At 33.8% G+C, this 24,727-nt stretch overlaps 2 protein-coding genes across 2 annotated transcripts; one reads left to right on the top strand and one right to left on the bottom strand.

Annotated features, from left to right (window-relative positions):
* The first annotated feature begins 3,135 nt into the window (after positions 1–3,135).
* LOC101213099 (chaperonin-like RbcX protein 2, chloroplastic) lies at positions 3,136–7,435 on the top strand. Its single transcript, XM_004138986.3, has 5 exons — positions 3,136–3,872; positions 5,250–5,341; positions 5,549–5,606; positions 6,825–6,890; positions 7,014–7,435. The coding sequence occupies exons 1-5, from the start codon at positions 3,543–3,545 to the stop codon at positions 7,134–7,136; spliced, it is 669 nt and encodes a 222-aa protein (XP_004139034.1). The 5' UTR covers positions 3,136–3,542; the 3' UTR covers positions 7,137–7,435.
* A 5,745-nt stretch (positions 7,436–13,180) lies between these two features.
* Positions 13,181–19,804, bottom strand: LOC101213344. Its single transcript, XM_004138987.3, has 9 exons — positions 19,296–19,804; positions 18,040–18,759; positions 17,368–17,463; positions 17,200–17,283; positions 16,810–17,044; positions 16,565–16,725; positions 14,299–14,577; positions 14,044–14,217; positions 13,181–13,635 (listed from the first exon to the last, which is right to left on the bottom strand). The coding sequence occupies exons 1-8, from the start codon at positions 19,626–19,628 to the stop codon at positions 14,158–14,160; spliced, it is 1,968 nt and encodes a 655-aa protein (XP_004139035.1). The 5' UTR covers positions 19,629–19,804; the 3' UTR covers positions 13,181–13,635; positions 14,044–14,157.
* Between the last annotated feature and the right edge of the window lie 4,923 nt (positions 19,805–24,727).

Consider the following 24,727-nt stretch of genomic DNA (forward strand, 5'->3'; position numbering starts at 1 on the left):
TCTCCCCTATCATTTTAATTCGTATGAAATGGTAGTTAATTATTTGCTTGTTTTTACTTTGTTTTAGGTTTGTTTTTTGTTCCACCATTTAACAACATGCATATTTTTTTCAAATCCTTAACACGTGAATGCAATAAAATAAAAGGATAATAGTTTGTGTGTAAGTATATATGGTCAACAAAAAACCAATTTCATTCATACAAAAAAAAAATTATTTTTGAAAATAGTTAAGTTGGTTAGTCATACGTAGTAAGTCAAACAATCCATCTTTATTGATTGTGGTGATTATTGTTAAGAAAGCCATCGATCTTTTAGATGTTTGTGGCAAATAAGTCTATAAGACAATCCTTAGACAACTTTTCAATATCACATTACTATAAAAGACGATTATTAAACATTACAAATTAATCATTTCAATTTTGTATTTAAATGCACTTTTGTTAGCCAAGTTCCTTTTCATTTTTCTTTTTATAGTATATTATTGATTGAGTTGGTCATTGAAAATAAACAACAAAGTTGGTGGTTGGAGTTAGTTGTTCAAGATCATTTTCAAAGTTGGGCGTTAGATGTGATCGTTGTTGAAGTTGATTGATAGAGATGGTCTTTATCGTTCTTGGTTGCCTAAGGTAAATGTTAGTAATTGATTGTTAGAGGTGGTTGTCACTTGTCATTGAAATTGATTATCAAAGGTGATTTTCGTTGAAGTTTATTGTGGAGGTAGTTGTTGGAGCCGAAAGTTGAAGGTTGTTGTTGAATTAATTATCAAAGGTGATTTTCACCCAAGTTTGTTGTTGTAGATGGTTGTCAGAGGCATAAGTTGGTTGCATGAAAATGATCTTGGAGTTGGTCACAAGAGTTTGTTGCTAGAGCCTGAAATTCTCGTATCGCAAAGGTGGTCGTCGAAGTTGATTTTCATTGGAGTTTGTTATTGGAGATGGTTACTAGATCCTAAAATTGGTCGTTGGAGTTGGCCACGAAAAAGTGGTTGTCGAAGGTGATCGCTCGAGTTTGTTGTCGGAAGTGGTCGCTGGAGTTTGTCATCAAAGGTGGTTGTTGGAGCTAGAAATCGATCATCAAAGTTGGACGTGTGAAATTTTTCGTCAAATTTGGTTGTCGAAGTATGAAATGCTTCTTAGATCCTTTAGGTTGCCAACCTATCCAATCCAAAAAATTGGGTTGGTCCCAAAATACCCCTGAACCCAACCCAACCCAACCCAACCCAACCCATTTAACACCCCAGTACTAATCCCCTTTAGCAGCAAGCCATGACTAAAGAACTCCAAACTTTAAAGAAGACTCATACTTGAAATTATGTTGTCCTACCTCCTGAAACAAAACCTATCATGTAAGTGGATCTATAAAATCAAGACTCACTCAAATGTGACTATTGAATATGGTATAAAGTCCACCTAGTGGCCAAAGGGTATTCTCAGTAGTATGATATTGATTATGAGGAAATGTTTATTTATGTTGCTCGCATGACATCTATTTAAAGTCTTTTGACAGTATTTGCCACCAAACAGTGGCCTCTTCTTCAAATGGATTTGACAAAAACTTTTCTCCATGGTATTTTATCTAAAGATGTATATATGAAACTACCACCAGACACATCTCCTCCATCTCAGATAATTTGTCTTCTTCGTCGTGCCTTATATAGGATAAAATAAGCCCCACGTGCCTGGTTTGCTACTTTTAGTTCTACTGTTACTCAACTTGGGTTTACTTACATCGTTCATAACTCAGCTCTCTTCGCTCATATGACTCCTCATGCCATTTTTTTCCTTTAGTGACTTTGCTCATGTCATTGCTACAAAGGTTATATATGATCTACAATGTTACTTGAGCACGCATTTTGAAATAAAAGACTTGGGACCTCTAAATTATTTTTTTGGTCTTCAAATTCACGTCCTGCTGAGACGGATGCAACTTGTCCTAAACCATGTATCTAGGAATGAAATTCCTATAGCAGAAACATATGAACGTCGTGCAAATGGAAGTCAATTTGAAAAACACAAAATATTCATAAAACAAAAAATAAAAAACAACACGCTTCTAAGGAGGAAAGAAAAAAAAAATTAACCTTTATAGAATCTCTCAAGGACACCTTCTTATAGAATCTATCAAGAACACTACGAAATCTTCTTTATTATTCTCAAGGTGTAAATGACATAAAAAAATTGTGGGCTTATATTATATTGATTTTGTGAATGAAAAAAGTTTTGAGACATTTTGCAAAAGAGAGATCGTGAAACACTAGAGGAGAGAAGTTTAAGATTAATTGAGAATCTTCACCATTTTAAGAGAGATGGAATTAAATATATATTAATTAAAATAAAATAAAATAAAATCAATTTAAATTTAAATCAACATTATATTATATCATATATAATATAGCCAAATGACTTAGTTCTCGAGTATGACTTATAATTCGAATATGAATCGAATCCATATTAATTTGATTGTAAATAAATATATAAACAAATAACAACCAATTAATGACCATTTTTTTGCATCAATTTTATGGTTGATTATATTTTCTCTCGAAACCAACACCAAGAGATGGATTTACACCCGTAGTAGTAGTAGCAATAGTAGTTGTAAGAGCAAACAAACTACTTGGTTTGAAGAAATTAATGCACGACCGCATGAAGAGAGTGTGAAGGTGTTTGCAAATAACCAAGTTACTTTAACTATTTGCGTTCATATCCATTTTTTCATGGAGGTATCGGACGTTGAGATAAAAATATGGAAAATTACCTTTTTTTTAGAGTTAACTCAAGGTGCAATTCTATGTACTATGTAGCATGTATGCCCCAACCCCAACTAACAACAATAGTGTTAAACAAATTCAAAAGCAACATCATTAACATAACTAAAAGTACTCAACATACAAATTATCAACAAGCAAGCATTTTAACTTCCCAAAAAAGGTGAACTATTAGGCAATTTTAAGTAACTTTTTTTAGCATAAATTGGTTTGAATAATTCAAACAGCAGACCAATGCACTAAGACATATTAATTGAACTAAGGTTTGGTTAGCATTCATATGCAAATTTGTCATTGTTTACCTTTAGTGAATCCACTATCCACACATAGTAAAGCATATTGAGTCTATTGACCATGAGGGGAGTTTGAATTCCAACCTTGAATGGTTAGAAAACCCACCAAATTCAAGAAACCGTCCAGATGAATTCAAGTACGAAATCCAAAATATCTAAATTTGAAGCTTTATTTGGAGAAAAAATGGAAAAGATTTTCAATAGCTTTTTTGAGCTGGTGAATTTTGGACCTCACCGAATTCTCTGGTTAAGATTCATCCAACTTCAAATCTCCCACAGCTCCCCACTTTCCTCCTTTCCCTCACACAATTCCCAAACATAATAATCTAAGAGCTCTAATTCGGAGCTATCTCACATACCCATTTCAAATCTCTGGCGGAAAATCATTGAAGGGGTTTCGTTTTTGTTTCTCAAATCGACTCACAGACGAGGGTGGTCGATTTTGATTAGCGTATTTCCTCTGGTTTCATCTTTCTGTAAGGATGGTGGGAGCTTTATCTATGGTGGGTTCTTCAGTAGTGGATTCTCATAGCTCCCCTTGTTTGTGTTTGGATGCTTTGCCCACAACCAGCATCAATCTCAAAAGTTGTGGGGATTTTGTAATGAAAAAGAAATATTCAAAGGGTCGACAGCGTTTGCCGAAACCCAAGCACTTAGATCTAAGCAGCTCGTTTGTCGATAATGGCCGGGAGTGGCTGCTCTCGGTTGATATGATAAATAGGAGTTCGAGGAAGCAGACCAAAAATAGAAGACTTATGGTTGTTGATGAACTTGGGGGGCAGTATGAAGATAACTTTGATGATGTTAAAATGGTAAGAATGTGAATTTGGAATCGTTATTCATCTGTATGCTTAAGACTGAATTTAGATAGGTATTTAAGCACGTTTTGGTAGTTTATTGTGTTGCTGAAATGTATCTTACTGAATTTGGATAAGAAATCCTATGTAGCTTAATGAACGGTTTAACGGTTTAAGTCTGATTCAAAAGTGCTTTGACTCTGTGATGTGGTTCTAGCTTTGTGTAGTATTTAGAGCTATTTTCATGTTGATAAGACATACTTTTGGGTACTTTGGAGATTATAGTTCTTGGAAGGCTTCCTTTTAGACGACTTTACTTGAACTATAGGTTATACAACTGTATCCTTGAGTTCTAAGGAAGGCTTCCTTTTGGTTTTGCAATGATTTAGATTACAATTCATCTACGGTATGCAGCTTAGGAATTCACATGTCTTTCTAGTTCCTTGATTCTTTTTCTATGTTGATAGACATTAATGATATAAAACAACGCTACCATTATTGTCGTAATGAAGTATTCAGATGCAGATGGGGCTCTCAGCATAGGAAAATTGTGGGTATCCTTTCTTCCAAATGATCATGCGAAGATTTGGTAGGGAGCTGAGAAAGTTGGCCTTTCTACTAATACTTTAAAGGCATGCTAGACTCTAGAGTAACAGCACTAGCACATGTTCTCTTGCTTGCTAGTGCTTTCAAAAATTGGAGGGCATTCATTATTGACTTTAGTAAGCTAGCTAGAAATAACTTCTTGGATGCTGTGGACTTGGTTGACCATAACTAATTGTATTAGAGTCAAAATTCCGGTTACACCATGGTTAAGAGGAGTTTCTGTCTTATGTAATATTGGGGACTGTATTAACATAAATACAACATAAAGAAGTAATGCAAAATCAAAAATTGTAAACTGCAAAAAATTGTCCCACACTTATACTTCCACATAATCACTATACGAAAGGACCTATTACTAGAATAGCTTTCAATACATAAATTACGATTTTGACTGCTGAACAACCAATATAGTTCCAAGCTAAGGAATTGGAATAGAAAGTTACATTGGTCGATACAGCAATAATCACAATTGTTACTTAAGTCGACTCACGAGGCTTTTCAAAGCCACCAGTATGATACACATACAATGCAAAAACCAACAGGTTGATGCCAAACGCAACTGAAAATGTTCTTTTTATACTTACGAGATATGCTTGAGACTTAATCTTTTCATTAAGTTTGTTATACTTATAGTCAGGTCCTGCATTTTCAAATTGTTGGTTGATACTTCTTTTTAGTTTGATTTTAATGATTTTCCAGTTTCTTGAGCGTTATCTTCTCCCATCCTTTGCTAATTCATTTGCCTATGAATTAATTAGTGAACTGACTGAAATTTCTCTGGCCCAGCAAATGCTTAATTATTTTACATACAAAGCTGTGAGGACTGTTATGAACCAGCTGTATGAAATGAACCCCCCACAGTACAGGTGGCTTTACGAGTACGTGCTATCTTTTGTTGCACTCTGAGACCTGCTTTTTTTGTTATTTTTTTTCACTGGAGTTTGTTTAATATGCTGGTTTCGATATAGATGCATGAAATAGTTGCAGTATTTTATATCGTGCAAGATCAAGTTTGGCTGTTAAACTATTTCTTGTTAGAATGGATTTGGTCTTAAATTTTGATTCATATGTTTTCTTATTCACAGTTTCGTGTTAAACAACAAGCCAACAGATGGAAAGCATTTCATCCGCAGGCTTGTAAAGGTACTTCTTAAAATTCATACCTACTTCATGACTTGGATACTTTTTTTGTGACAAACAAGTAACCTTCATTCATTAATGAGAGAAATTACAAAAGAGGCTCAAGTGATCATAAGAATCATAAAAAAAAGAATTGCCAATGAATGAAAAGAGAAGTTAGGCGTGTTAGTAAAGGAGTTTAAATCTTTAGCTTTTTCCTTGAAGATGCAGATGGTTTTTCTTGAGCGATGATAACCAAAGGATGGCTTCGTTGTGAGAGATCCATAGACCTCTTTACTCTTTACTAATGTATGACTTGGATGCTAATTAGTTGTACAGAGAAGCAAAACTTGTCTAATTGATGCTTCACATATGTTTTTCGCTATTGATTTTAGGGCATGCTATATTTTGGATTGATAGTTGAATAAAGGCATGCTTTAGAATGATTTTGAGTGCAGCATTAGTGATTTTAACCATTTCAAGAGGCTTACTATAACTTGTTCCCAAAGTTCTTATGGTTACCTTTTTAGCATTTGGCTATTAGTAGAAAAGAAAGGCCTGCCATAGCACAAAGATGTTACAAAATATGATACGTTTCAATATGATTGTTAGATTGTGTACCAGTCTCTATGCTTTAACTTCTAGTTTAGTCTACAAGTTTCATTATAGTCTATCTATTGATTAAACCTACTACTAAGTAACATGAAATGCACCATGTACATAAACATTCTCTAATAAGTGGAAAAATAGCTGTTCTAAGTATGTATAAAGCTCCATCATTTGTTGACAAATTAGAAGTAGGAAAAAGAGCTAAAGTCAAAGATTTGTTTATAGGATGGAGGTTTAGTATGTGAAAAATGAATGCATATTGGAGTGAGAAAAAACTGTGAACCTCAAAATTGCATGCCAAGTTACACGAAGGCCTATGCCTAATTGAAGCCATTTTGCTTGACAATAAGTCAGCTTAAATACACAACTAAAATATTTTCTTTTACTTCAAAATCCCAAATATTCCAGTTTAAATTTAGGGCATCAAGGTTTAAGGTCATTTACGGTGCGGTAGATGTGGGATGGTTGGCTACACCCACAAAACTTGTGTTTAACCACTATTGACAACGAATTGAAAGCATGCACCAGCTTAAATACACAACTAAAATGATTTCTTTTACTTATGGATTCCACACATTCCAGCTGTAAAATAGCGTTTTACTTCACCTGAATCATTGTTTTCCTAATTGACAGGAACAGCAAGATCTTGCTGAAAGAGTAATGATCACACGTCTCCACCTCTATGGAAAATGGGTGAAGGTATTGTTATCATTATAGTATTTCTTTCCTTTCAATACTATATGTTCTTTTAATTATAGGAAGACCAGTATTTATATACATGGAAACAAAAGCTTGCAAAAATTTATTTCTTCTGTGGTGTAGAAATGTAACCACGCCGAAATATACCAAGAGATCTCGGATGAAAACGTGGAATTAATGCGAGAACGACTTATGCAGACTGTTATATGGCCTTCAGATGACACAAACACAGAGAAGATTGGCTAAAGAAAATATCGAGTCATTTTGAGTTCTCTCTTCCTTGACATTCTTATTGTATTGCATCCTTCAATCCTAATTAGTTTGATTGTCGAGTTGCCAATCTTATTCTCACTGGTTAAGAAGTAGAAAATCAGTGCTGCAGTCTTTTTTTTTTTGGTTGAAGGTATGTATGTAATCAATCATTATATAATGTAAGATGTATATTCATTTAGCCTCCATTTTAGTTATTGTGAAGGTATAATGTAGAGCTGGGATTTCTTCTGTGTGCTTCTATTTATTCATATGCATATTGGGATGAAAGGATACTAGAATGAGCGATAATGTGCGATATAGTTCTTTCTTTATTTTCCCATGTTGGATAATTTGTTTGCACAACTTCAAGCCTAATGGACATAAATATGTCTTCTTTTACTTGAATGTGCTTGAATTTTGAGATTGTTTGGCAAGTTATTAAGCATGATGTTGAGAATAATAGAACTTTTCTCGAGTTAGTAACATGTAGGACAAAACTAACTGATTATTCAAGCAAGAGAGATTATAAGTTGGTAATTCATCAATATAGTAGAAGGAAGAAGAATAAAGCTAGCGGGAAGATAACCAAAAGTGGGGGCCACAAGGTAGAAGGGAGTCATATAAATAGGAAATAAGTGGGACGGGAAAGTCAGTTAGTTTCTGTTGTAAATCAGTTCGATGCATTCTTGAGAGATAAGATCGCAGATTGGTGAGAGAGAGATTGTATTCATCGAATTGAAGTAATCATTCAATTCGATTTCTTAACCTGTAATCGAAAATGATTAATAGCAATAAAGTTTTAAATTCAATTCCTATTGAATCTGTATTGGATTCTAAGTTCTAACATATTGGTATCAGAGCAATTCATCTTGGGAAAACAGAGGAAGATGACAAAGAAGCATGAAGAACATTTTGAAGCAATCGAACAAGAAATTTCTGAGATCAAAACGGGTTTGTAGAAGATATCGGTGACGGAGGAAAAGTTAACGTCATTAGTGAAGAACATGGAACAATTAAATGCTCAAAGTGATAAGGAACATCAGCAACAACAATTAATGTTGAAGAACTTAGATCGATTGAATACGCAAGCTGACAACCATAAACAACATCAAACATTGATGAAGTATATTGAGAGTTCAGTTAAAGAAAAGTTGACGACTACTTTCGATATGGAAGGATCATTGATATAGAGTATCATCCATTCTAGATGTTTCTTTTAAGTTCTTTAATATTTCTTTGGCTAATTCTTGAGTATCTTGAATTACCATTCTTGTATCTTGAGTTCGTTCTAAATAACGAACTCAATTCAAAGTTCGTTTTAGAATAACTAACTTCTAACCAACTCTTGTAAACTTCTAGCCTATAAAAGGTTTCCCTACTCGTTAATAAAAAACATTAAAAGTATTATTCACAAAATTCCTAAGCTTCATAGTAGTTGTATCAGTTGGTATCAGAGCGTGATCCTAGCTCACTCTTCGCACAAAAAAAAAAAAAAAGGATTTTAGCACTCCTAACCATGGCCGCGAAAGCCTCCTTAAACCAATGATTCCAGTTGGTGGAACAAGCTACTGAAGAACTCCGAAAAGGACAGTCATCATTAGATTTGACTAATATTTTTACCCGATTTCATGTCCAACCTTTTGAAGAAACAATCCAACCCCCAAGAAACCCAATTGTAGTGAACCAAGTACCAAGAAACCCAACTGCAAACCAAGGACGATCAAGAAATCAACTCGTTTACATCCACAATAACTGACTATATGTGAATGCAAACAAGGAAAAATATCAGGTCTTAAAGCGCAAGACTGTCATATTTTGCTACACCAACTTCTATCAATCGGTGTTCGTCCATTCTTACCAAAAATGTGTACACCGTTATTACTGAACTTTGTAGTTTTTTTCCTGATTTGTGTGCCAGGACAATAAGAGTAAGTGACTTGGACAGATTGTAGGCAGATATCATAATTATATTGTGCAAACTGGAAAGAATATTTACTCCAGCTTTTTTCAGCGTAATGGTACACCTAGCAGTTCACCTACCATACAAGACCAAAGGTTGTTGGTTCGGTTTCTTACAGTTGGATGTGTCCCATTGAAAGAAGTCTCCGCACACTAAAACAATATGTTTGTAACAAAGCACATTCTAAGGGGTCTATTGTAGAAGGTTGTCTTATGAACAAATCAAGTACTTTTTGTTCTCGATATCTAAGTGAGATTGAGACCCAATTCACTAGAGATGCTCAAAATGACGATAGCATTCCAGATGACGAGGTGATTGGTGAGTTCGAAGTGTTCGTACAGAAGCTACGATCATTGGGAGCGTCCTATTTTCGAAGCATATCACAAAAAGATAAACGACTCTTTCATTGGTACATTCTCAATAATGTTGATGAAATAGCGAAGTACGGCAAGTATGTATCTCTACACTAATCATGATGAGTTTTTGTTATTATCGCTACCTTAACTCAAAATTATGTACTTCAGGAAACACCTACTGTTGATCCGTCATCAGGATGAAACCGTTTCTGAAACTTTTAAAAAACATGAACAAGCTTTTTCTGAATGATTCAAAGCTCAGGTATATAGTGTAGATGACTTTGAGAATTTGTCCATGCGGTATTTTATATTCTATATATAATTCGTTCATGTACACTCATTTCAAAGCTCATGTTATAGCATAAGGGCGTGAGAGTTCAAACAATATTTCTCAAGATTTCTTCTCACTCCCAATGAGACCTTCACTTGAGGTTCACTCTTATAGTGGATGCATTGTCGGTGGCGTACGATTTCACACATTGAAGCGTGATTTTTGACACACAACACACAACACGATTTCACACATTGAAGCGTCATGGTAGTCGGTGAAGGTAGTGAAGGTGGTGCCGACAACAATTTCTACGATGTTTTGGATGAATTGGTGTATGTTTTGGATGAAGCATCGTGGATTACATTGAAGAATTTTGGCTTGGCTCTCGAAATAACCTTTCTGAAACTGAACACTGACAAATTTCCAGGTTTATTCATGATCTACAAGATGAGATTACGGATATTGTAAACTTACATTCTCTAATTTTTCTTTCAGATGTCATCTCCTTGGCTTCCAAGATTAAAGACAGCAAAGAGATCAAGAAACCAAGATTTATCAAAGAAAGAACAATCGGGGCAAATAGCAAAGAACTAACCCAACTAATTCATTTAGAAACTTACAACAAGCAAGCTTGTCCACATCCTCACATCCTGTCAAGAAAAATGACAATCCACCAAAGATTTCAACCACCAAACTAGGTAAAAATACTATAAAAAAGAATGTTGACAACGTTTATAACCATCCTACTTTGAGTAAATGCTTCAGGTGCAGTCAACAAGGACACCTCTCCAATGAGTGCCCTCAAAGAAAAACTTTGGCAATTGAAGATGGACAAGAAGATGATGTCTCAGATGACAACATCTATGAGATTTCAACACCAAAAGAAGGAGATCAGTTATCTTGTGGAGTTCAAAGAATTCTTTTCACTCTTACGACCGATCGAATACCTCAAAGGAACTTCCTTTTTCGAACAATATGCAGCATTAACAATAAAGTGTGTCAAGTTATCACTGATAGTGGTGGTAGTGAAAATTTGAAAACTAAACCACACCTGAATCCCTAAGGTTGTTGGATAAAAAAGGGGGGAGAATCTACTATTAATGAGGTTTGTACTATTTATTTATCAAAAGGACAACATTATAAAGACCAAATTATATGTGATGCTCTAGATATATGGATGCTTGCCACATCCTTTTAGGACGACCTTGGTAATATGACACAGATTACGTTCATAGAGGTAGAGCTAACACTATTGAATTTGATTGGGTGAGTCATCATGTAATTCTTTACCTATAGCCTATAGGCAACTCCCTCGAAAAAAAAATTAACCCTAATAGAGGAAAACAACTTTTTCCAGTAATCAAAGGTAAGGAGTTCTTGCCATCCTTTGTCATTAAAGGAAACAACACTACACCTTCAAAAAATCACACCTAGTAAGATAACAAACCTTCTAGTCGAATTCTAAAAAATAATAGAACCAACCACTTCTCTGCCACCTCTTAGAAATATACATCACACTATAGACTTAATGCTTGGTAGTATCTTACCTAATCTACCACATTATCAAATGAACCCTAGGGAGTACAAACTCTTACATGAACATATAGAAGAACTCCTTAGCAAAGGTCGTATCCAGCCTAGCCTAAGTCATTGTGTTGTCCCAACTTTATCTTGCTTACTAACCTCTTTTCTCTTAAATTTCTTAATTCCCAAAAACCAATTAGTAGAATGCATACTCGATGGCTACAATTATTGCAACGATTCAATTTTGTGATTAAACATACTTTAGGTAAGACTAATAAGGCTGTTGATGCTCTCAATCGAAAAGGTATACTTCTCACCACCCTCTAATCTCAAATAATTGCCCTTGATCATCTCCCTACATTGTACCCACTGACATTGATTTTAGAAGTATTTGGGAAGCTTGCTCAGCCGTAAACCTTGCAAAGACTACTACATTGTTAATGACTTTCTCTTCAAAGGTAATGTTTTGTGTGTACCTCATACATCTCTAAGAGAGGCAATAATTAAAGAAGCACATTCTAGTGGGTTAGCAGGACATTTTGGTCGAGACAACATTAGCTGCAATTTGTGCCAAATTCTTTGGCCACAACTTATGCTCTATTTGTCAAACCGCTAAAGGTAATTCTCAAAACAACATTCCTACTTTGAGCATCATACACCAAAATTTGAAATAGATGTACCCATAAGCATATATATTTCTTTTCATTTTTCTTTTTTTCCCCTACCTCCAATGTTTCTTGTAACTCTACTCCACAAAAAGAAATTAACAACAATAATAATAATTATTATTATTAATAATTAATATTCTAAACAAAATTATGGCTTTGGGATCTTCCCAAATTAGAAGTTTTGATTTTAATTGTAGTGCACAAAATGGTCAAATTTAAATAAAAAGGTTAGATAATTCAATCTTAAATCAAATTGAATTAGAAAAAAACAAATTCTTATACCAGATCAAATCAAAGACTTTAAAGTCAATCTTGGAAGTCTATTCTATATGTAAGCCAGAATTTGGATAGAATTCAATATTTCACCTTGAATTAAAAATTATGGAACACGACAAATATTGTAAACAAAATTCAAATTAAATTTATTGTTATAGAAAATTATGATTGGAATATAACAAGCAATATTAAAATGTAGCCAAATAAATAATAATAATCACATAGATTTCAATGCTCTAAATTAAACAATTCAACGTCCCAAACATATACTTGCAAACACATTATTCAACCAATAGAGGCTGGTATGCATCCATGACTTGATGATAATTGATATATATTCATCAATATATATTATATGAAGTTGGAGGCTCAAATCCTCCACATTACCTCTTGTAACACTTTGTAAAATCCGAGGCTCCAGAATAGCCATTGAGGGAATTCAAACCACCGTCATTAACCCCAATGGAAAGAGATTATGTTATATCCCAACCAACACCAATTATCTAAATTTAAGCATCTTAAATTCTGCTGCCTTATCACCCTCTCATTTGTACACTTAGTAAACAAAAAATGTTAGAAAAGCAATGAGGTGGATCATCAATAACCACACAAGTTAGAACACACACGCAATCTAGTTAATTGGACTGCATCCCTCCCTCTTGGGATCACACAATAAGAATAGTTCGTCTACCCAAAAAGCCACATAAATACATTAGGGATAAATATGGATCAACACCACAATAGAATTTCAGAAGTGATTCATAAGGCTCTCTCAATTTCTTTATGTAAAATGCCCTCGCTGGATCTTTATCCTATTCGTTAACCATGATTGAATCCGCATAAATTTAATTGGCAACAAAACAAAATAAACAGGAAATTAAGCATAGTAATAGATCTGGACATCATAACAGTAATTACTTTGAAGGAAGGGAGACAACTGCATGAATTGAATTACTCTCCCTATATGCTTGAATAATATGAGCTATCCCTGAAAAGGTATAATTTAGATAAACAATCATCCATTTGGTTTTGGGTATTTTTCCATAACAAAGCTACAGGATATGTTTATCAGAAAGAAAACATGCCTCTAGGTCTTAGTGACCGCTGGAGCAGGGTATGAAAAGGTCAATCTTTTGTCTATATTCTGAACTCACCAAAGAGACAGCTATTCAAATTACATGATGAATATTGAATAGTGAAGTTTTTTATAGGCAATATTTACGAGTCTTATATTACACTTTCAAGCCAAACTATCATATGATATGACAATGTGACGTACTAAACAGGAGAAAAAGGAAAAAAAATTTAGAGAAAGAGATCAAAATTTCCACCAATAGAGGCTGGTATGCATCCAAAAATGAAGATTTTTATGAGTAACCTGTAAGGCCAAGAGTCGCTCGTGGAATATATACTGGAAAACGAGGAAAGCTTCATGTTCCTGTGAGGCCAATGACAGCAGACAAAGTTTTGGTATGTTAGAGCTCATGTTACATTTCTTTATTCATAAAATATTACAAAGCAAATAAAGATTTCCCAGGGTCGACAAATCTCATTAGAGAGACACATATACAACAGTAAAGTTATTTATCACAATTCACAAAAGAAAATATAGAAAATGATAGACTACAAGATTCACCAATTGAGTACTAAAAATTTGTCTTTTTTTCAAGAACAATTGCTTATTTCAAAGATACTGTTACCGTAATTTAATAACATGTGACAGTTTGGTTATAGTTCACAAGTAAATTATGAGTCACTTGCTCAATGAAATAATAAGTAGCATTTTATTTCAATTGGGCATCTGGGAAGGGATAATCAGACCTAATCATACAAGATTCGAACATACCAGATGGATCAAAGCCGCCAACGAAAAGCTCAACAATATCCTACAAAAACGGTGGATGAAAAACAAAACTGCTAGCAGCGGACTTCTTCCCTTGGGTTTTGAGGATGGGAAAATTTATAATGTAATACCATCACCGAAAGCTATTAGCTGTCCAAGCACTGTTCTCACACGGAGCTATAAAGGAGAAAACTTCGTATTAAGATAATATATGAGGAAAATGGAGGATGGGAAAGTTATATGGTAAATAGATCTGACCTTTACATCCAGGCACGGATCATTGACCATATTCTTTATTTGAGAAACAATACCGGCATTCCGTAGCTTAGTAACACGATCTAGTGCACGAGGACTTGAAGGCAAGGTAAGATTTATTATTGCCCAGATCACAGCAATTCGAAGCTGACTGTTATCACTCTGCAAAAACTTCACCACAAACGAGCGGGTCACGTCATCTCCTCGTGGAAATAGTTGTTTCATTACCCCTTCCTTATGAAACTCATTTCCACTTGCAACATTGCAAAGTACATACATTCCCTGCATCAGTCAAACTTCAATAATTATTCCACTACATGAAGCTTATCACTTTCTTCTCTAACACCTCTACTACTCCTTTGCAGTATGGACTGCTTAATAGCTTCCATTGATATACTCGATACAGATGTTATAGTCATATAAAATTCCTAAATACAGATTCTATAGTAATAAAATTCCTAAAGGATAGTTAAAAATGATCTGCTGCTACTGAAATTTAACTGTTCAGTGCAGACAGCATGGACATTAGCCATCAGATGGCGCCTTTCTTTGAAATCATGCTTTCTTTAAATGCATACAACATATTGAACATTTCAGTAACATATATGCAGCTGCAGAACTTCACCTGTGTCTAACTTTTTGTTCCTACCATTAATAGCAGACCCAGAAAGTCATCTTAGGGGAGCACAAATTTATGGGACGTTAGAAGTTTAACCAATGAACTTCAAAATTTGTATCTGGTCTCTAAACTTTAAGAAGTGTCAACTAGGTCTCTCAAGTTCTCAATTATTTTGTCAAATAGATTTTCTTAAAGTGTCAGTTTTGCATCAAATAAATATTTATGAAACTTGAAATGTTTATCAAAGTTTATTATAGAACCAAGTTTTTTATACTAGTTTTTCTAAAATAATTTACAAAATATTTATATATCTGTATATGTTTGCAGATATGAGAAAAATTAAAATAGAATGAAATTCTATTTAACCAGTTTCAACACTCCAGAGTGCATATTAAAATAATGCAAGAATATTTATATAATTATATTGCAAAATTAAGAAAGAAAATTGAAAACTAAAAGAGTATATAATAAATATGAGTTTAAAAATTTGGAAAAAAAGAAACTAATTGAATAAACCAGCTTTTTTCGATTCTAAACTGAAAATTGCAAATAATAGAAAATATATTTCCATGTAAATGAAATTAAAAGAAAATATTAAAAAATTGCAAGAAGATGGCTTAATGAAGGATCGAACAAGGTTAGGCCTTGGGAGGACAACTTAACGACCATGCTCACTTGACCATTGTACCAAAGACAAATTATATGAAAACGTTCAAAGAACGCCATACATGTATATAAAACTGATCACTCGTTCCCCCTTTTCCCCAATGTGAATCCACCCCTCCCTATCATCCTATGAAAGAAATCCACCATCATTCTGAATCTTTCCATCATTATTGGCTCCCTTAAGAAATTTCAAAATCTCCTTCCATGTTTGATATCAGCTTTCTAAGAGTAAAGTAGACATGTAAAGAAACAGAAGTTCTAGACAAATGCCACAATCGCCAAACCAAGTGAGGAAGGGTATTGAAACTCCTATGGAAAGGAGACAGTCTTAATTGGCTAATTTCCCAAGGTCGTTTGCTCAACCAAACTCCATATATTGAAAAAAAATTGGGTTTCCATCTAAACACATGACCAAGTAACATACAAGCCACAGGCTTACGGCATAAGCAGGCAAAAATGACATTTCCTTTATCTTTCGTCACTAAAGTGATAATTTAATTTTAACTCACAATTTTTGTTTTTTAATCTTGTTTGCTTTCTTAAAAGAAAACATGAAAATAGTTTTATTGCTAAATGATGTTATAAACGAAAAGAACATCCTGAGACTAGTTAAATGGTCCTTATGGCCTTAAAACTGGAAATATCTCTCTAGTTTGTCGGTCTCTAATTCTATGTAAAATAGTACTGAATAGTGTCAGACTTACTTATAAGATCTTTCCGGGAGGGAAAACGTCAATACTTCGACATGGCATGTTTAATCAATTTGTGTCTATTGTCTTTAGGTGACTATATGTTTATTTTTATTCAGCATGGTAGTAACTAGCCATTATCAAGCTGGGGTTAGAGTTGCCAGGTTATTACTGGTAAGTTGGTAACTGATACCACTTGGTAAAATCAGGCTCTTCTTAGAAATAGACTACTTTCCAATCATTACTTAGACTTTTCCTCTCCAAAATAAAACCCTAAAAATAAAATTAAACTAACCTGAACTCCAATTTCATCCGTTGAAATATTTTGCAATTGCTGGCCAATAGTATTCAATACAATAGCATCTTCAGCAAACACATACTCAATTGAATCCTCACATCCATCAATAAGATTGCGCACAAGGGCCATAGCATGCTCCTGTATGGAAGGCTCGGGATCTGAACATAAACAGGTGATGCAACATTTGATTAAACACAAAAGAAAATCAACAATAAAGATGGACAGACAGAGTTCAACAGTACCGCAAACAAGGCTAGCTAACAAGGAAGCTGTTAACTCCATGAAGATTGCTTCCTTACACATAATGTTCGTGAGGAACATTAAATTCCTTAAAGCCCACAATGCATTAAGCCTTATTTCCAAGTCCATAGACTTTGATAACCGAACCAGCTCTTTCACACCTCCACATCCTATAAATATTGATCTCTTCGTTGAAAATTCAACCACTATGTTGCTAATAGCACCAAGTGCTGCAAGCTGGTTAAAGAGTATGAAATGATAATTATCATTCAAAACCAAAAATAACTGGAAAGTTCTCCAAACAACCCCTTTCAATTTGAACATTCAATGGCTTAAAAAGTCGGAAGATTCCCACTATTGGGAAACTTGATTTAGTAAGATAATGGGCATACCTGAACATCATTACAAGGATCGTGTAAAAGCCGAACTATGGGAAGGACAACTGCTTCGTTCATAAAGTAACCTGCGCTCAAATTCTGAATAGGATGCTCTTAAAAAACAGGGGAAGGGGAAAAGACTGTGAACATCAGAAAAGCTAATATGAATACAATATTACACACCTTGATTGATCGAGAAACACTTCTCAAGCAAGTGCAAGCTGCAATGCGTATGTCGCTACTTTCATGTTTTATGGCATCAATCACTATGTTCATTACCTAGGTCAAGATTATAAGAAAATAAACAAAGTCCATAAACCTTAGAACAAGTTAAATTGAAACGAATTTCAGATTGACTAACCTCCATCAGTCAGCAGCTTAGTTAAATTATCAAAATGTAGAATAAAGAAAGAAAATTTTGAGTACCCACTACAATTAATATATTTCCACGTGCTACTTCTTCCTTCTTTTTTCTTTTCCTTTTTTTTTTAATGTTTTTCTTTTTTTTTTTCTTTTATTGAATTGGAATAGACCAGCAGGTATAATTTAACTTTTTTCCTTTGAGAAACAGATAACAGGACACCTTTGTCAAACAGAAAAACAAATCTTTATAGCAAGAATCAGTAGCAACTTAGGTCAGAAATAGAGCCATTGAGAAAGATTCAAATAGACAAGCAAGCAACTTTAGATGTCAATTTAGGTACCTAGTCATGTTGACTTAGTGAAAAACATGACTAATCTCTTGACTAGGAAAACTGCACAAGTTAAATACAAGTAATCGATAAATGTTATGATCAAAACTAATAAGTTGGTTTCATAATAAATAAGTTGATGCAATCAGAATAGTAAGCAAACCTGCAAAGAGAGAAATCTAGACCTACAGCTCTCCAACTTTGAGCACAGATGAGAAAAGGCCAACAACATTCCTTGAAAACGTCTAGGACTTAACTGATCCTTTTGCAAGTGATTGTACAACTTATCAATTGCATTTGCCTCAAAAGCTAATTTCTGTAGCTCCTCCTTCTCTGCAATTAAAGTTGAAAAAACAAACGGAGCTTCATCTCCAACTTGATCTGGACTGTCAAGAAGCTCAAGCAAACTATGTATCAATTTCATTTTGATTCCTATATCTTGAAAATAACAAGGTGACGAATTCCTTATAACGATCAAGCATACGCAGGCTAGTAATCTTGTCTTGGGATTTCTATCCTTCAAAAGCTCAATTATATAATTCAGACAATCTTCTCTACCAGGTTGCATGAACCTTGCTATCGCTTCAACATTATTTTTAAATATTGTCGCAATAGACTCTAAACTAGCATCCCTTTGACTTAGAGAACCATCAAGAAGGTCAATCAGCTTCTCAAGAACTCCACCATCATGCAATGCCTTCTGCTCTGCAATTGTCTCACATGAGTGAACAATGATACTTGCTCCAAGTCCAGTCACGTTTTCATTTTGACTATTCAGTAATGAAAGAAGAAATTTGGTGTTTTCCTGCTGAAGGAAATCATGCTTAGGAGCCAACTTCGATTGATAAATCATTCTTAACGAACGAGCTCCAGCATCCACAACCTTTGAAACAGAAAAAAATTATATACCCAACAAAGTTCACATTATGATTGAAAAGTGAGGTGAAAAAAAGAAAACAGAAAAAATGTTGCATTATGTACACAACAAATTTTTTTAATTTGTTGAAGGAATAATCATAAAAAGAAAGGAAAAATTGGAGAGATTTTGAAAGGAATAACTCTTTTTTTGCTTCTTCTTTCCTCCTTTTAGAAGATGGTAGTTCTAAAAGAGTATTTAAGGAATCTGCTAACTAAACCAAATCCTTCCCACACTCCAAAAACTAGTCCAGTTCCAACGAGATCTTCTTTTTCATTTAGATTAGAAGATAGAAGGATCGACGCCACAGAAATGAAACTAAGAACTAAGCGAGAATTAGAAATTTGCTTGAATCCTTAATCAACGCGTTAAAAACAATCCTTGCATTTGTAACTTAAAATTAACTTCATAAATGAAAATTGCAACACACCAACAATAAAAGACTCCTCAATTTCCTAAGAAATGCAATTCCAAATTGAAACAAAACTGCTAAAGAGAAGAACCTTGGGATCGGGATGGGCAAGCAATCGAAGCAGTCGAGGGAAAGCTCCGGCATCGAGAACGGCAGAGACACCAGCGTCGACGCCGCAAGTAAAGCTGCCAAGAACAGCAGCGGACTGAACGAGAATGTTGGGGTCAGAAGTGGAGGAGAGAATAGCAGCTACATGGGGGACAACGCCGAGCTTGATGAAGGAAAGCTTCTTAGTGCGGTTACCGATGATCTGATTTTTGATGTCTCTCAATGCCTTGAGGTTAACGGCGGCGTCAGCAACAGTCAATCGGGCGATGAGGTCAGAGGAGGGCTTGGGAATCGCAGAAGAAGCTGAGGTTGGCATCGTCCCAGTACTGAGGGAGCTACTGGGATGGGAATGGCATGGAGGCCAAAGCAGAGAGAGGTTCAACACAAACCTCCAATGGAGTTTTTCAGGGGAAAAGGATTTTTCTTTTTTCTTTTTTCTTTTTTGGATCCTCCAATAATTTGATGGTTCAAAAGCAAAATAAAATCATCTTCTTTGATAATATGTGTATTTTTATCAAACTATCATTCTAAATATAAATACAAATTCCAATAATGCTATTCTTTTTATTCAAATTGCTCTTCAAAATTTATTGGTTTTCAGGGGGTTTTTCCAAATGAAAGAAAACAAAACTAGTTTTTCTAAATATGTTAGTCATAAACTTTTTTGGATTTCAAAGTTGACCTAATTTTTTTTCAATAAAATAAAAATATTTAAAAGTAAATTTTGATTTTGGAATGAAAATTTGTTTTAAAAATACATTAGAACTTTAAAAAGATTCTCTTACACTAAAAAAAGTCAAAAATACATTTAAAAAATAGTTAGTGCATGAATAGAAACTACTAGTAAGAGCATAGTAAAAATAACACTATTTTCTAAAATATATATAATTGTTTGAATCTTTCTTGAGTTCGTGAGAAAGAAAATTAAACAAGAAAAATAAATAGTTCATTTTCCTAAAAATGGAAAAATAATCTATCTTAGCCTTCTTAATTATTATGTTATGTTAAGTAAATAATTGTGTTCAATTGATTGAAGGTGATCAACTTTTTTACTTCTTTAAAACTCATTTTATTTTAATAAAATTAAACCACTAGATTGAATTCAATTTTTTTATACTTTATATATTTTTAGACTATAATCCAGCTATTTATGCAATGATGGTAAAGAGATATCAAATGAAGTAGTTGCATGCCTAGAATTTCATGAAAGAATTCTACTCATCATTCACGTTCAGATAGGCCAAAATTGAGAAAGTCCCAAAGGCTTGCTTTTTAATGGACAAAAAAACTTAACTGCTCCCTTAGATGCAGCTACGTAGTTCGATATAATTTTGCCACGTACTATCAATATTGCTTTCTAATTACTTATGTTGTCATATAGAAGTGAGGAACACAAGAGATAAGATGCACTTATTCATTGCTCTTTTCAATAACGTGTTTCTAATTAATGTTTACTTCAAATATAATGTCTTTGATGTAGTCTTTGTTTCTTTTTCTTGCTCCATTCATACTTAAACCGTGTATCTTGTATTCAACTAATAATGTGATTGTCAACTTCTAGTTTCTAAGATCAAAATCATGCAATCCAATGTTTGGATATATCTATAAGTTGATGGAAATATTCTCTTAAATCACCCATTGATTCAAAAGTTTAAGCTGATGGATGAAGATAAATTTAAGGAAACAACATCAAATAACAAAAGCATTTAGAAAAAACAATTCATGACACCTCTTTTTCGCGAATATGGAAAATATGACAAGTAATTAGTGTTATCAGACGACTATCGAACGGTTATCAGAGAACTATCATAGAGATATCGGCACCTCTTTTTTGCTATTTTTGTAATTGCCCCTAAATTTAATAATACAATCCAACACTTCTCCTTCCATGTAGGCTTGAATTAAGCTGATGATTCTTTATTATTCTCTCGTATATAAAATACGAACTTCTCATTCGAATAAATTTCAACACTAAAATATGGTAGAAGAAACTCATCAAAAATGGAAAATATACATTAATATCACTTTGCATGTATCCCATTTACCATCAAATATCATCAGAGATTATAACATGCATGGGGTAAATACGAAATGAGGAAAATAAATAAATAAAAGAACTATTTATTCAAGTGGACCGTACATAATCTATGGTCATAAGTCCAGAACATAACAATGTCAGGTAACCCAATTTTTGTAGTAGGGTAGGATTAATGTATTAGGTTCAAAATCCTTAATTAATTAGGATTTGAGAATTAGTTTTCTTGGTTTATTAGGATTAGTTTCTTTTATTAATTAGAGATTAGATTTAGTTTGCTTCTGAATAGAGGACCTATCTTCTTATATAGACAAACTTTTGATTATTAATAAAATTCTCTCCTTAGTATACATCAATTGATGTCAAAGCATGCATCGAGATCAATTAGGCTTGGTGGAGGGAAAGAAACCTTCCAAAGACATAAACTTCTCAAAATAAAGAGACAGAGACACATGTAATGAAACAAACTTTTCTACACTTTTCTACTCAACTGAAGTCATTACCATTTAAATAAATATAGATTTTTTAATTTTAAATAAAAGAAAGTACTAAATTTTTATAAAATTGTTTTAAATATTTAGTTAAAATCAATAATAAAGTATATAACGAAAGAATAAAATAAATAAAACATTAATTAGAAAACACTAGTCGGGCCCTAATTAAAATAAAAGGATATATTTAAATATACTTATAGTTACGAAAATAAAATACTGAAACTTAAGTACTAAAACATAAATTGTGGAATAAAACTTAAACTATTTTCTATGGCGAACCACGGTCATTCTTGTCATTCGCCAGTTTTCCCTTACCTACTTTTGCTTAAAAAATTAAACATAGAAAATAGTGAGTATAAACGTATACTCGGTAAGGGGCTACTACTAGTCCTGTTATGTATCTATTTCATTAGGATAACCTAGGTAACTTAGTCTTAATCTTGAGTGCATTATGAACTCCTGTTTGCGAGGGGTTGTCCTTTGATTTGTACCGGTGAGAGTGGCAAGATCATTGATTCAATAAGCTTATCATTTTGGATACAAAACCTAGCATAAACTTGAAAACATAATTATCACACCAGATTGAATTAGCTCCTTCTCTACTTGAGGGTAAGTATATGAATGTTCCCTTAAATGGTGTCTTCAGAACTTGAAAAAATGGCCCTATCCTCTCTATAACACGAGAGGAGGTTTCTGTTTATTGGTAGGACCATAAAAAAGTTGTTCATTAGAGGGGCACTTGTATTTAAGGATTAGATGTAACCTAGGGGTAAAACGGTAAATTAACCTCAACTAGTGTTACGAACACTCGTGAAGGACTAACTTACTGTTATTGGTCTATATCCACAGATACAAAAATATATCTACCATGAAAATAGTTCAGTTATGAGTCTTTAGTGAAGTGTGCAATAACTTATACTTCACGAAATGGGAATTTCTATGTTGGGATTAAATGGAAAGGGGAAGGGATAAAAATCGAGGGGAAACAAATTGATTTCTAGGATTTCATTACATAGGAAGTGAATTTTTTACTTTAGGTGCATATGTAAGATTGATCGACAAGAGAGACCAAGTCAATACAAATCATCAAATTTAATTGCAAACAATTTTTCTTCTCCTAGTATTTTTTTTCTTTTCAAATAGATCTTCTATTAAGAAACATAGCAGGCAGGTACTCACCCTTCTTTTACCTTTGAAACCTCACCATGGGATAATTTATTTTGCCATTTGGTAGACAAAACAAGTTTGCCCGATGACTTGGTCGACAGATAGGTTGACATTCCATTTTTTCTCCCTCCAAAGTTCGAAAGTAAAGTTTGAAAGTTGAATGTTGATATTCCACTTTTTCTCCCTTCCTTTAAAAGTTCGAAAGTAAAGTTTGAAAGTTGAACGTTACTAAATCTGAAATCTTTAACCTCTATCTTCCGGTTCTATATATCTTGATCCATAGCTTTGATTAATCAACATGGAATGTTCTTGATATTTATTCAAGCAAATCTTACCTTTTTAAAAAGTTTCTTCAATTTCTTCACAAAATTTCTCTTGCGTGCATCTTGGAATTCACATAGGCTCATGAGAATAGGAATGTCCTCCTCCAACTTCCAACCAAAAGTTCCCTTAAATTCTTGGCATTTCTTTTGTCCTATGAGGATTAATATTGGTCCCTTACCCATATGGATGAAACTCGGTTGAATGAAACTCGACCTGGCTCGGATGTGACTTTTAGATGATAGAATTTTCGTCAATCCCACTTTCGTGCTCATTTCTATCTCATTCTCAAAAGAAAGAATGTCATTACGTATTGAATTATTTTTATCTCATTTTCAAAAGAAAGAATGTCATCGCATATATTGAGTTTTAAAAGAAAGAATGTTTTTGCACATTAAATTCCTATCCATCAGATAATTTTGACGATTTGCTAAAAAAATTCTATATAATATATAAGTTCTTAAATGGACAGATAATAAATAACCAAAATTCATAATTGCAGTCAATATGCCCTAGGATTAAATATTTCTGTGATCGAAGATTGACAATAACCTGCATGAACCCATCTTCACAAATATTGATGAGATTAAAGCCAAACAATTGGGAAATTGTAAATTCCAATTCAAATTTATAAGTAAACTTTAATTTCTCTCAATATTGGAAAGATTTTGAATAACAAATGCTTTAATCCAAGAACAAGACTGTTGCTCCATCTTCCATACCTACACCTAACTTCATAGCCTAAATAAAATGTTACCTTTAAGAGGACCAAGTCTATCAAGATGGGTTCTCCTTCTCAATCTACTAATCCTTCATCGAGGAAAAAAAATCGGGATGTGATTGAATTTCTCATGTTCCACGTCAAACCGAAATATGGGAAAAATATTTGGACGATGGTGTTGGTAAACAACTCTTTCTCATTAAAGAGCTCCATCGAAGTAGACACCATAGGAACTAAGAAGGCACAAAGAAAGGTTTGGACCATTGACCACTAGTAGAAGATAATATGGCAAATGCATGTTAAAGTTTCTACCAAGGTACCAAACTTCTTATGAGAGAGTCTCACAATTTTGTAAGACTTTGTCTTGGGGCTAAATCCAAATGGTAAACATAGTTGGACTTAGAAGGAAGTTGAATATACTCATTTGTCATGGGATTCGATAGGCAAAGACCCTTAAAACCAGATGTACTTATAGGAGTTAGAGAAAGAAGGAAAAGTCCATTGCAAATTTGCAAGAATGTATGATTTTGATACAACTTTTGGACCAACTAGGATGGAAGCTGAACGAGGCAACACGATTGAATATGTTTAGAATCCAAGTCGAGGAAGTGGAACTTTGAACAATGGCAATAATAATCATCTAATAAAGGCAAAGAAAAACTTGGAAGTTGAAGGTT

Source organism: Cucumis sativus, chromosome 1 (assembly GCF_000004075.3).
Source record: "Cucumis sativus cultivar 9930 chromosome 1, Cucumber_9930_V3, whole genome shotgun sequence".
NCBI lineage: Eukaryota > Viridiplantae > Streptophyta > Magnoliopsida > Cucurbitales > Cucurbitaceae > Cucumis > Cucumis sativus.